The sequence below is a fragment of the Leguminivora glycinivorella genome, chromosome 5, assembly GCF_023078275.1.
Source record: "Leguminivora glycinivorella isolate SPB_JAAS2020 chromosome 5, LegGlyc_1.1, whole genome shotgun sequence".
In the NCBI taxonomy this organism is placed as follows: Eukaryota; Metazoa; Arthropoda; class Insecta; order Lepidoptera; family Tortricidae; genus Leguminivora; species Leguminivora glycinivorella.
In genome coordinates this window covers 12,864,230-12,877,400 of record NC_062975.1, presented here as the reverse complement: position 1 = coordinate 12,877,400, position 13,171 = coordinate 12,864,230, and the positions used below count along the sequence as shown (strand labels likewise).

At 39.4% G+C, this 13,171-nt stretch overlaps 2 protein-coding genes across 3 annotated transcripts in view; one reads left to right on the top strand and one right to left on the bottom strand.

Moving 5' to 3' along the window:
* Positions 1-8,366, top strand: part of LOC125226042 (phosphoribosylformylglycinamidine synthase) — a 38,627-nt gene extending 30,261 nt beyond the window's left edge. Inside the window, 8 exon segments of the mRNA XM_048129871.1 lie at positions 267-382; positions 1,021-1,283; positions 2,287-2,419; positions 3,152-3,253; positions 3,682-3,828; positions 4,493-4,703; positions 6,976-7,211; positions 7,694-8,366. Coding sequence (XP_047985828.1) covers positions 267-382; positions 1,021-1,283; positions 2,287-2,419; positions 3,152-3,253; positions 3,682-3,828; positions 4,493-4,703; positions 6,976-7,211; positions 7,694-7,884 — 1,399 coding nt within the window. The 3' untranslated portion in view covers positions 7,885-8,366.
* Positions 8,367-8,741: 375 nt separating this feature from the next.
* LOC125226033 (fas-associated death domain protein) lies at positions 8,742-12,717 on the bottom strand. 2 transcript variants are annotated; one of them, XM_048129857.1, is made up of 3 exons: positions 11,840-12,717; positions 10,921-11,108; positions 8,742-9,604 (listed from the first exon to the last, which is right to left on the bottom strand). In XM_048129857.1, exons 1-3 carry the CDS (start codon positions 12,195-12,197, stop codon positions 9,497-9,499), a joined length of 654 nt encoding a protein of 217 aa, XP_047985814.1. In that variant the 5' UTR covers positions 12,198-12,717; the 3' UTR covers positions 8,742-9,496. The 2 variants fall into 2 exon arrangements, with proteins under 2 accessions (XP_047985814.1, XP_047985813.1); XM_048129856.1 differs by lacking the exon at positions 10,921-11,108 and having other exon boundaries at positions 11,840-12,670.
* Between the last annotated feature and the right edge of the window lie 454 nt (positions 12,718-13,171).

Genomic DNA, 13,171 nt, shown 5'->3' with positions numbered 1-13,171 from the left:
TACTAGCATTATAGACTAATAAATAAAACCGTTCCTCAGAAATTATGGCATATTTAAATTCAAACGCGTTTTTCTCTTAAAGTTTTTCTGTAGTTTCAACCTATCGACTTTAGGTAATCGTTTGCCATAAAGTTCACGGTGGGTGATGATTTATTCTCTATTATGTTGTAGCATACCTAACTCGAAATATTTTCATTAGTCGATGGAGCCTAATGTGCACTTTTTGGATAAGAGGAGAGATGAAATTACAAAATATTGTTCTTTAGATTGGGAGGTTCTGCCCTGGCGCAGTGCTATAAGCAGCTCGGTGACAACCCGCCTGATCTCGACCAACCGGCGGTTCTGAAGTCTCTGTTCAAGGTCACCCAGAAACTACTCAAAGGTAATATTTTTCACAATCTATTGTGTTAGAAACTATGTCATAAAGTAACCGCAACAAATGCCCTTATGTAAACTGATGGCTCAGTTACACGATGCGAGAACTCGCATGCGAGTTTAATTACATTGCGTATTTCATTGGTGCACTGAATTTTATGTAACCTCAACAGTTTGCAATGTAATTCAAATCGCATGCGATTTCGCACGCCGTCTAATTCAGCTCTAAGAGTCATGAAGCCTAGTTTAAGTTGCGCACTGAATGATATGAATCTGTGTGTATAATTCTGTACGGCGCTGTTTTTATTATAAATACTAGCTGTTACCCGCGGCTTCGCTCTCGTTAAATTCGAAAATTGCAGAATGCTCCATACAAACCCCCCCCCATTTAGGGAAGTGGGGGTTAGACAGAGACAAAAAATAGCCTATGTCACTCTCCATCCCTACAGCTATCTCCACTTAAAAAAATCACGTCAATTCGTCGCTCCGTTTTGCCGCGAAAGACGGACAACCAAACAGACACACACACTTTCCCATTTATAAATTATAATATTAGTATCGATAATATTTCACATCCACAGTTCCGACAACAGCGACAGGTTTTTCCGGGCGAACTACTAACAATATTTTTATTTATCACTACAGAAAAGAACCTTCTATCCGGCCACGACATCAGCGAGGGAGGTTTCATCACCACCGTCCTAGAGATGGGCATCGGCGGTCTCAGAGGCGTCCACATTGACCTCCAAGCCCCCGTATCAGCCATCGAAGCTCTCTTCAACGAAGAATTGGGCATCGTGGTAGAAGTGGCACCTGGGAATCTGCAATATGTGCTCGCGGAGTATAATAACAGTGGAGTGAAGGCGCAGAAGATTGGTGTTACCGGCAAATATGGCATGCGTTCTGAGGTTTGTTGGCTTCCAAAGTTCAATATTATATATTATATTTTTTTTTTCCTTTAATATAAAAATGTTTAGAATCGTTACCAGACGTTTCTGCTTGTTAAAAATAAAAAATTTAGTATGGGTTAGCACATTGTTACTGGTGAATTCTCAATATAACTTGAGACTCCAGTGCCGTTACAAGATGTAATAGTCTGTCGGTAGATGGCGCTAGACGTCACCCCAAGACGTGTGTACTTAAGGAAAGGCATGGAAAGATTTGCGATGTCCGGCGTGGCTTCCGTAGCTCAATTGGTTAAGAGCCTTGCACGGATTGCAAATGATGCGGGTTCAAGTCCCGCCGGAAGCGTAAATTTTTCCATTTTTTCCTTTAATATAAAAATGTTTATATATTATTTATTTAAATAGGCATATTGGTTTGGTTCTATACTTAGTTGTCTTTCGGCCCAAGTGTAAAGGCATTCTTCTATATTTGCGTTATATCCTTCTCAATCAAATTTGCGTAGCGAAAGGACGAAACGGGTATAGTAAAAGTTGATGCTGAAGCCCAGTGAAAAAATAAGTTATTTTAAGCCAAATAAAAGAAGGATAGACATGATTTTTTTGGGTTTACTCATAGGCACAGGCCACAGACTAACCGAAGCGAAGACGTGGCCTACGATTAAGCGATTTCGCCCAGAAGGTGTCTGTTCACCCATGATTTGAAGGTTATATGGGGCATTCCACGAGAAACTCGCTTACGACATGCTTTTGTCTTGTATGGCAGCTATTTCAATAAAATCCGTAAAGCTCGAGAAACTACTGCCAATTTGTAAACCAAGTCAGGAAATGTTGTCAGACACAACTTCGCTTTCTTAGCGTCTTCAGAAGTATTAGAAGAATTGCATGTCGTAAGCAACATTCTCGTGGAATGCCCCATATACGTTCTGAAATATCGACGCTGGCAAATGTAGCCGCCAGTGTGCTTAATCACAATCAGAGCTCTTATTTATGATATTGTATGTTCCAGGTCTCCGTGAAAGTAAATGGCGAGACAGTGCTGAAGACTCAGTTGATCGACGTGTACAGAATGTGGGAGGAGACTAGTTACCAGCTCGAGTGCTTGCAGGCCAACTCCGCCTGCGTCAAACAGGAATGGGAAGGTATGGTGGTTCATATCATTGTTGACTTTATTAACTGATCTTTCTTGGACCTTATTGCAGAGGAAGAGGGTTTATTTAGTAATATGTTCTTGAGGAAGAAGAAGGTTTATTTAGGTTAATATTGACGACCGGTATGGCCTAGCGGGTAGTGACCCTACCTGCTAAGCCGCGGTCCCGTGTTCGAATCCCGGTAAGGGCATTTATTTGTGTGATGAGCACAGATATTTGTTCCTGAGTCATGGACGTTTTCTATGTATGTATTTGTATATTATATATATCGTTGTCTGAGTACCCACAACACAAGCCTTCTTGAGCTTACCGTGGGACTCAGTCAATCTGTGTAAGAATGTCCTAAAATATTTATTTATTTATTCTACAGCCAGGCAAAAAATAGTAGAAAATAAAAAAAATTTTTTTTGTACTTCTGTATCTGTCATTTATTGCTGGAACGATTATTCACACATGTATTATATATTTTTGAATTATTTCCCGGTTATTATGTACCGGTCTGGCGTAGTTGGTAGTGACCCTGCCTGCTAAGTCGCAGTCCTGGGTTCGAATCCCGGTAAGGGCATTTATTTGTGTGATGAGCACAGATGTTTGTTCCTGAGTTATGGATGTTTTCTATGTATATAAGTATTTATATATTATGTATATCGTTGTCGGAGTACCGCGTGGGACTCAGTCAATCTTTGTAAGAATGTCCTATAATATTTATTTTATTTATTTCAGGTCTCGACCAACGCAAAGGTGTAACATACAACGTGACTTACGACCCCACTGCCGCCGTAATCAAATCCAAATCCGTCCGGGTAGCAGTTCTTCGTGAAGAAGGTAATTATAATTATCACGTATGGCGACAAATTAACCTCTGATCCGCTTACAATTCTTACAACGTACGTACAATCACGCCTGTGTCCCATGAAGGGGTAGGCAGAACACATGAAACTACTCAAGTTTCAGTGCCACACTTGGCAAATAAGGGGTTGAAAGAAAACGAAACTGTGACATTGCAGTGACAGGTTGCCAGCCTCTCGCCTACGCCACAATTTAACCCATATCCCACAGTCGCCTTCTACGACACCTACGGGAAGAAAGGGGGTGGTGAAATTCTCAACCCGTCACCACACGGGCAATTCTTCATAGAGCTATGTAACCTATACATTATGTAAGGCTAAGTTGGATAATGTTATCTCTCAATATTTTTTTACGTAACAATTTGATCAATTAGTTAAGACGTTTCAATCAGTTTTAAATTTCAGGAACCAACGGCGACCGTGAAATGATCGCTTCTCTGTTGATGGCGAACTTCGACGTGTTCGACGTGACCATGAGCGATTTGCAGAACGGCAAGATCACGCTTGACGCTTTCAAGGGACTTGTGTTCCCGGGTGGATTCAGTTATGCGGGTAAGGCTTACTTTCTTTTTAACCCACGACGCAAAAACGACGGGGTGTTATAAGTTTGACGTGTCTGTCTGTGGCATCGTAGCTCCCGAACGGATGAACCGAATTAGATTTCGTTTCTTTTGTCTGAAAGCTGAGTTAGTCGGGAGTGTTCTTAGACATGTTTCATGAAAATCGGTCTACTACGTCGCGGTCGGGGGTTTTTTCAAAATTTTAATTTTGTGGTTAGGTTATTGCCTATTGTCATTATTACCTGAGCAAATACGGTTTAACAAATGGAGTTTCAGAGAATGTAAGAAAAAATAATACCTCGAGTTTCTTTGTGCTACCTTCATAGAATAGTTTAGCGAATGGGTTACAGTTACAGCCTAAAATTATTTACAAGGGCATTATAATATGCATTGTACTTCAAAAATAGCATTGCGCCGTTTTCGACAGATTCTCGATTGATGAGATCATACCTCAAACATAAATAGGCTTCTTGTATAGGTTTGATGGAGTTGGTCCCATATAGACATGATCTCCTTATAAACAGTCGGACAGAGCGCACGCATAAGGGTTCCTTTTGTACCTTTTTGGTACGGAACCCTAAAAATAGAATAAATTGAAGTCATAGACAAAACCGTTTAAAAAATGTTAACCCATGTGAATTTTATTCCATCAACAGACACCCTCGGTTCAGCTAAAGGTTGGGCGGCTGGCATCTTGTTCTCCAACTCCCTGAGCTCTCAGTTCGCCCACTTCAAGGACCGAAGCGACACATTCTCGCTGGGCGTGTGCAATGGCTGCCAACTCATGGCTCTGCTCGGCTGGGTCGACCCTGAGGCCAAGGCGCAGAACAAGACTCAAGTGTTCTTGGACCATAATAAATCTGAGAGGTACGTTAACATTCTATAGAAGTCTTTTATATTTTTGCTGAGCTCTCAGTTCGCCCACTTCAAGGACCGAAGCGACACATTCTCGCTGGGCGTGTGCAATGGCTGCCAACTCATGGCTCTGCTCGGCTGGGTCGACCCTGAAACCAAGGCGCACAACAAGACTCAAGTGTTCTTGGACCATAATAAATCTGAGAGGTACGTTTATATTCTATAAAGGTCTTTATATTTTTGCTGAGCTCTCAGTTCGCCCACTTCAAGGACCGAAGCGACACATTCTCGCTGGGCGTGTGCAATGGCTGCCAACTCATGGCTCTGCTCGGCTGGGTCGACCCTGAGGCCAAGGCGCAGAACAAGACTCAAGTGTTCTTGGACCATAATAAATCTGAGAGGTACGTTTACATTCTATAGAGGTCTTTTATAGTTTTGCTGAGCTCTCAGTTCACCCACTTCAAGGACCGAAGCGACACATTCTCGCTAGGCGTGTGCAACGGTTGTCAACTCATGGCTCTGCTCGGCTGGGTCGACCCTGAGGCCAAGGCGCAGAACAAGACTCAAATGTTCTTGGACCATAATAAATCTGAGAGGTACGTTAACATTCTATAGAAGTCTTTTATATTTTTGCTGAGCTCTCAGTTCGACCACTTCAAGGACCGAAGCGACACATTCTCGCTGGGCGTGTGCAATGGCTGCCAACTCATGGCTCTGCTCGGCTGGGTCGACCCTGAGGCCAAGGCGCAGAACAAGAGTAAAGTGTTCTTGGACCATAATAAATCTGAGAGGTACGTTAACATTTTATAGAAGTCTTTTATATTTTTGCTGAGCTCTCAGTTCGCCCACTTCAAGGACCGAAGCGACACATTCTCGCTAGGCGTGTGCAACGGTTGTCAACTCATGGCTCTGCTCGGCTGGGTCGACCCTGACTGAAGCCAAGGCGCAGAACAAGACTCAAGTGTTCTTGGACCATAATAAATCTGAGAGGTATGTTAGAAAGTATATGTGAGTGTATTTAGTAAAACGTCTCACTTTGTCGATTACCATTAAGGCGAGATTTACTTGTATCTTTATATGAATAAACTGACAAAGCAGCTTTATAGCAATCGACAAAGTGGGACGTTTTCCCGTGAACGCTGACATATTACTGTCATATACAGTACCGGTCAAAAGTTTGAGTTCACCCTTTGATTTCGGTACAAATGAGTACTTTTGTACGATAATTATCTTCGGTTTGGTAGTCGAAATATGTTTTCAACTTATATTTATTGTTTTGTGGAGATTTGTTTTACTAGTTAGACTCAATTCACGTACCTTTCTTTCACTAAAATCTAATAAACATGACGGCAAAATGCTAGTTATATTTATGGCCTTGCCTTTGCCACTAATTGAGACACATCTTTACACGAAACACAGTTTTAGCCAGATAATATAGGCCAAATAATTATTTAGCCTATAAGATTTGAGGGAAACAGATGTTAAAAAAATATAAATTGTTTACGAAACAAATTTTGACGTCTGAACTACAAAAAACTATCTCTCTAAAGCAGTCAATTGTACTGAAAACAAGGAGTGAACTTAAATTTTTGACCGGTACTGTAAGTTTAAATCAACTTCATGAGTTCGCAGTTTGCTCACTTCATGGACAGAAGCGACGCAAAAACAACTCATTGAGCTCCTAGTCCGTCTAGAATCAGCCAACAACCATCTAGAATAGGGTCCAACTTGAAATAAGTAGAATCCCAATAATGTCTCTATTGCTTATATCAGTAAGTAAACTCATGTATAAAACTTGGGGTATTATAAAACGAATGCGAAAATATATTTAACCTGAGACAAAATACTTATACTAGGTTTGTATTGTTTCTAAACATTTCATCATAGTAGAATCCTGCAGCCGTATTGGTGCGCCGAAAGGGTAACGCAGGTGCAGGGCATCCTTGTGTTTCCTGAATTCCGTTTTAAATCCATACTAAATAATACTAATATTACTAAATGGGAAAGTGTGTGTGTCCGTCTTTCACGGCAGAACGGAGCGATGAATTGACGTGGTTTTTTAAGTAGAGTTAGCTGAAGGGATGAAGAGTGACATAGGCTACTTTTTGTCTCTTTCTAACCCCCACTTCCCTAAAATGGGGGTGGACGTTTGTATGGAGCATTCCGCAATTTTCGAATTGAATGCGAGCGAAGCCGCGGGCAAAAGCTAGTATATACTATAAATCGTTTACAGTAGACGCTAAGGCCAATGATGAAGAGTACAGTTTTAATTTTTATTTGATAGATTCGAATGCCGCTGGAGCGCAGTAAAGATCACCGCCGGCAGCGACAACGACGTCTGGTTCCGCGGCATGGCCGGCAGCACGCTTGGCGTGTGGGTCGCGCATGGCGAAGGCCGATTTACTGCTAGCGATGACGCGCTAGCGAAAATGCAGACCCAGAAACAGATCGCTATGCAATACGTCGATGATAATGGAGTCCCTACCGAGACTTACCCGATGAACCCTAACGGCAGTCCGCGTAAGTACCTATACGCTACATCTGTATAACTTACCGTTCAATCTGTAATTCTAGTGTAGTTTATTTGATTATAAGCCTTAATATTTTTATGTTAACTTAGATATAGTTTGCATGTACCTAACGAAACTCAGATACAAAATTGTAATTGGTTCCCCGCGATACAGTTGTAACCTAGTGCAGGGGGCCTCTGGTAACTATAGCTTGTAAAATCTTTAGAAAATAAACGATTTTATTCTAATTTCAAGCGGGCAGGAATCGATTTGCTGCAATCGACTGCGTGCTAGCAGAGACAGACGATTCTTAGTATATACCGACGTTTTATAGAATAGGTATAAACTAGCGCGAACTTTAATGTGCCACAGACGAGAAATCAATCATCATTTTATTGATACCGACAGTGGTCCTAGAGATTTAAAAAATCAGCACCTGTATTTGTGTCGCGCGCAGCTTCAATAAGATTCTAAATTATATTTGTATTTCAGTGGGTATCGCAGGCGTGCGTTCCCCAGACGGGCGGCACGTAGCCATGATGCCGCACCCCGAGCGCTGCGTACTGCGCTGGCAGTGCGCCGCGCCGCAAGCCGCGTCCGCCACCGTGGCCGACCCCCGCAGCAACGCTTCGCCCTGGCAGAGGCTCTTCCAGAACGCTTACACGTGGGCTGAGAAACATTAAAACGGACAAGCAAAAGATCGATAATGTTAAGGAAAAATAAACGACTCTCCTACAGGCAGAGACGTATCTATTTAAAAATTTGCCGCCGCATTTAATACGTATAATGTATTTCATTAAAAGAAATTGCTCTGTCGCCCCCGGGCCCTAGTAATACACCATTGCTTTTAGACAATATGATTGTTAACAATTTGGGTATATTTTACAGAGGTTTTACACCATAAAGCTTTCGGCATGCGTTTTTGTGAATGACTCGATCTATAATGTAATTACCGGTGCCTCAAAAATTCGGAATGATATTTATATTGCCCATTTTCCTTTACGCTGCTCATCCTTTAATTTCAACTGAAAAAGGCAGCGCAAGCTTGAAAGATGCTGTATAATAATAATATTGTCAATTACTACTTCTAGCTGTTGCTGAAAAGAAACGAGACGTTTTCTGTATTGTTAGTCATAATTTAGGATTACATTCCGTGGTTGCGGGGAATTTCACCACCCCTTTTTCTTAGAAGGCGACTATGGGATATGGGTTAAATTGTGGTGTAGGCAATATCTGCAATGCATTCCTTTTAACACCAAGTTGTGATGTCAATGTTTCATGTGCTCTGCCTTTTATTATTATATTATGTAGTATGTTTTGTGTTGCACAAAATATTTAGACTAAGAAAGAGAAAAGTAATATCATGAAATCGTGTGAATATTCAGTGCCTTATCCTCTGGATCCCTGGCAATTTTCGTGCTTTTTAATTTAGAACTTTTTTTATTCTTGTAAAAGTTCAAACCTTATGTACTCGTACGAGGGCACCAGGACCCAGAAGGCTATTGCTATCATTTTGATCAATTGAAACAAACTCGAATGTTAACTTATCTCATTTATTATGTTACATAAAATATACATGTTTTATGGTTACTCGTTGTAAACATTCCTATATACACACATGTTATAAGTCATTTTAAGTTAAATATTTACATATGTTAAGTATTATTAAGAGCAAAAGTGCCTTATGAACTAGAAGTTCCTTTTTTTTAAATAAATATTAGATGTCCTAATGTTTTCATTTTCTTATTCTACCTTATCGCGATCTCCTACTTGCACACAGCATCGACGAGAAGTACTGCATCCAATGTGAAAACTTAAACCTAGAGGCTCATAGTATTTTTCAAACACAGCCTACCTGTGATAGTGTCCTTAGTATATTAATTGGTCCATGTCATCGTTTCAGATAAACAAATCACCAAAAAGCAAAATATATGTTAAAAACATTTTTACTGCCATTGTGTCAACTGTACACCTATGTCATCACCTATCGGCTAATTAGAGTAATTCATCACTTTTTAATTAAGGCTAAACAGAGAAAATGCTAAATGTTCATCGTAGCAATATCCCTAATTTTCCTAGACAACTCCTTTCTACGAGCTTTCTCTAAAGCGTCCAAGAGATCAAAAAACCATTTCTTACGATCAGCTCTTTTCTTGTACATCTCCATTATCTCTGCCGCTTTCTCTTCTATCGGTTTTCCATTGCACTGTATTTCATCGATTCTCCACTCCTGTATGCCCAGGTATCTGGCTAGATTGCGCCAGTACGAGCCTATTTCTTCAACTATAGTTTCTGTTATCCTTTCACGTTTCTTCTCACATAAACCATCTGAGAATGCATTATCCTCATATTGTTTTGGTGGTAGTGGCTTGCGTTGAGCACTCTCGTGAATATGTTCCACAGCTGTAATGAATAATAGTATATAAATATTTCAATAATGGAGTAGCTCACCTTCATCGGTGGATAAGTTTCGAACGATTCTTTATAGGAGGCAAGGCGAGGTGGTATAACGTCGATTAATGATAATTATGGAATGCCTTATGGAAATGGCCCACATTCCGCATAGGGTCTCTATAGGTATACTATAAACCAGTAAAAACGGTTCTCCCAATGCATGTCCTATATCATATATTTTATGAAAATATTCCGCATGCGGGTAATATCGACCAATGTAAAATGGAAACTGTTCCCTATGCCTATGCCACTATTTATGAAATTCACACACACCACACTTGCAAGGTTCTCATTGCGAGTCCCTATCGAATTTTTCCATTTTTCCTTTCAATGAAACTAAATGATAAACAAACTAAAATAGACACCTTTATTTGTTACCGAATTTCATGCCAGCATTTCGTTTTAGACCATCAAATTCATTTAACTATTTTAACTATAATCATGAGATTAACCCTTAATTTGGCAGATTTAGACCTTTATTATGATTTGAATTAGAACAATTTCTAGTCTTAAACGCCGAGGAGGCTTGCGTTGGGATACTTGCGATGTTTCTTTTTTTCGTCTAATTCAAGGTTAAGAGCCATAATTTATTGGGAAATGTACAGTCAGCAATTATGCAGGGATTATAGGTGTTATATTTGTTGAGGTATGTTGTGGTAAGTACGGGCTATTTTTCGACTAGTTGGTTTGCTTTTATTAAAGTTTATTTGTTTCCTATTATTATTGTGAGGACTTTGAAATAGTCAATACTGGTTACCTATGCTTGAAAATATTATTTGGAAGCAATCTTTAATAGGATAAGTGCAGACGTTTTATTTCAGAATCTCCATTTAGATGCCTGATATTTCCGAATTTGCATCTTTCATGATATATGTAACAAGGTACTAGAAAATTTGTTAGCTACATTCAATAGACAAACAATTTTATTTATATAGGTACATTAGGTACTAAATTTTCCCCAAGCATGGCTACTAAGTGAATATTTATTTATTTTTGTTACTCCTCATTCGCTCACCAACATCAGTGTTATGGACCAAAGCTAGCAAGTCGATCAACATTGGCCAATGAATAGGTATTCACATAAAGATCTTGAAAACATATGTTTGTAGCTTTAGTGACCGAGCTGGAGCTGGGGTAACAGGGATTTCGGGACCCATACTAACCATGCGTCATGCAATACAAAATACACCATATTTGGTAAGCCATAAGCCGTACGCAATTAGCTGCACGCCACACAAAACACCTATCCCACAAGGAATACCTACAAAGTACGTAATTCTCCATAAGACGTAACAGACACGCCACGTCCAATACATGACACGCCATATTCTGTACGCGACACGACATATACCACACGTAATACGCCATAGGCCGTGCGCCACACACCATGCACAATACGCCATCTGCTGTATGTTGGACATGGAGCGCCATACTGGGTCCGAGAGTGATGGGGCTGTGCCGAAAGACAATCTAACTTTACTAACTCCTTAAAATGGACACAATTATTTGGATATAAATATTTTGATTGATTAATTATGATTTGGTTGATTTTATTGACAAAAAAATCTACTGCATGCTTTATAGTGTCATATGGAAGGAAAATAAAAAAAGGTGTGTACTAAATAATCTGCACTTAATAGATCCCCACTTACCCCAACATACCTTATCCGAAAAAGAGCTTTATTTTATCAATTTAATGATCCTTAACAAAGTTTATGTACAAGTAAGATACCCAATGTGGTGTATTCTTAACCATCTACGGGAAGTACCTATGGTTAACATTTGTTTCTACTGGGAATAAATTCTATCATATGAATAATCTAATCTAGGTATCCATGCTTTATGTGAGGCTATGATCACAAATATCAAATTTAAAAAAAAATGTAATTCAATGTAAAAAACTACCTCCCAGAGAGAACCCCGGGCTTAGAATGAGCTGTGGCAAAATTCCGGATAGGTAAGATGACCTTGTAAGATCAATAATAATGTGTGATTACTTGTAAACTGTATGAATACTTTTAATTTAAATAACACAAGTAAATGGGATTCAACTGCTTGCTCGATTTTCTGTCGCATTTATTGAGGTGATGTATATTTTTACCCTACTTGTCAAGTTGATAATGTTCTGAAAAACAGGTCCTTATTATATAAAAGTAATACCAAAGATAAAGAATTAAAACTTACCATATTGATTTATGTTTTGTTTAGGTCCACGACTTTGCTCATAACAACTGATACTATTCATTATCTCCATATTATCTGGTAGTCTCTGAGCCAGCACTTGTAATGGCAAAATATTTTCTTCAGACAGTACATCTCTAACTTCCAAAACTTTTAGAAGCTGGCCAATTGTGGTTATTTGCTCGTATCTCCTGGCAGAGTTGATATCGTTTTGGTATAAGCCTTTCATTGCATGTAGTATTTGGCTATGCATATCGCTCATACTGACCTTCAGAGTAATTAAATCTTTTAGCTTCGAATAATTTGTTGCCATTGTACGACATTGGGTAGCGTGGATCGGGCGAACTTCGACACGCACCATCTTTATTTCAGAAACACTTCCCTCTTGGCAGTATTGTTATACATTTTATCAAGTTATTTTCTTTCTGTGTATGACAAAAAGCCTAAGATTGCGAATTGCCAATGAAATCACACAGTACATAAAAATGACTATGAGGAAATGTCAACTTATTGTCAATGTCAAAACAAAATGACACACGTTCCATTCCTCAAATTACTAAAAGACATAACTGTAATATCCCACATCTAAATAAAAAAAAACTCACCAAACATACATGAAAAAAAAAATTAACGTTATGATTATAATGATTGTGACGAATATAATGCTAATATTGCTAATGTGAATGTTTGCACTGCACGAGACATGCTATTATTAGTAACGAAACCAAAGAACGGAACGTAGAGAATAGGGGGGTTTCCCTTCTAGTGACGTCATCAGTGCAAAGCCGGCAATGATGGACTTTTTGCTTCGGGGTCATGGCATTAAATTTGCCTTTTTCTATGTTCAATTTTAGTTTCGTCCAATAAAATGAATTAGTGATACTTGTTATGGAGAATTTTTGGCCAAAAGCTGCACTTTTAGATGGAAGCAAGCCGCTTTGCATGGTGATAGTATACATCAAAGTAAACGATTTTTTTATCGAAATTTCATCCCTTAGGAAGCCGAGCGTAGCAAGGTGTTATATGAAAATGAAAAAAAATTGGTTGTCTGTAAAGTCGGTTTACAGACGGTAGTTTAACGTGATAACGTCAAACATTACAGTAGTATAGACAGGGGCGGTCAGAGTATAGCATCGAGGACATACCCAATAGAGTGGTAATATGGGGCTGTCCGTCTGCGCAACGGATATGTGATTTGTCACTTATAAATGTTAACGCACGCTCTCACTAAAACAGTACAAAACCAGTATTGGATCCGTGCGTACGTCTCTGCGAATTACGAAATAAATTATAGTTTGTTTTACTATTATTATAATGGCGTGCTGTTCTTTTCAG

Coding starts and splice junctions, on each gene's coding strand:
- LOC125226033 (XM_048129856.1), bottom strand. CDS start 12,197: ATGGTGCGTGTCGAAGTTCGCCCGATCCACGCTACCCAATGTCGTACA. Junction 9,605..11,839: donor ACAAAACATAAATCAATATG/GTAAGTTTTAAT, acceptor TATTCATTACAG/CTGTGGAACATATTCACGAG.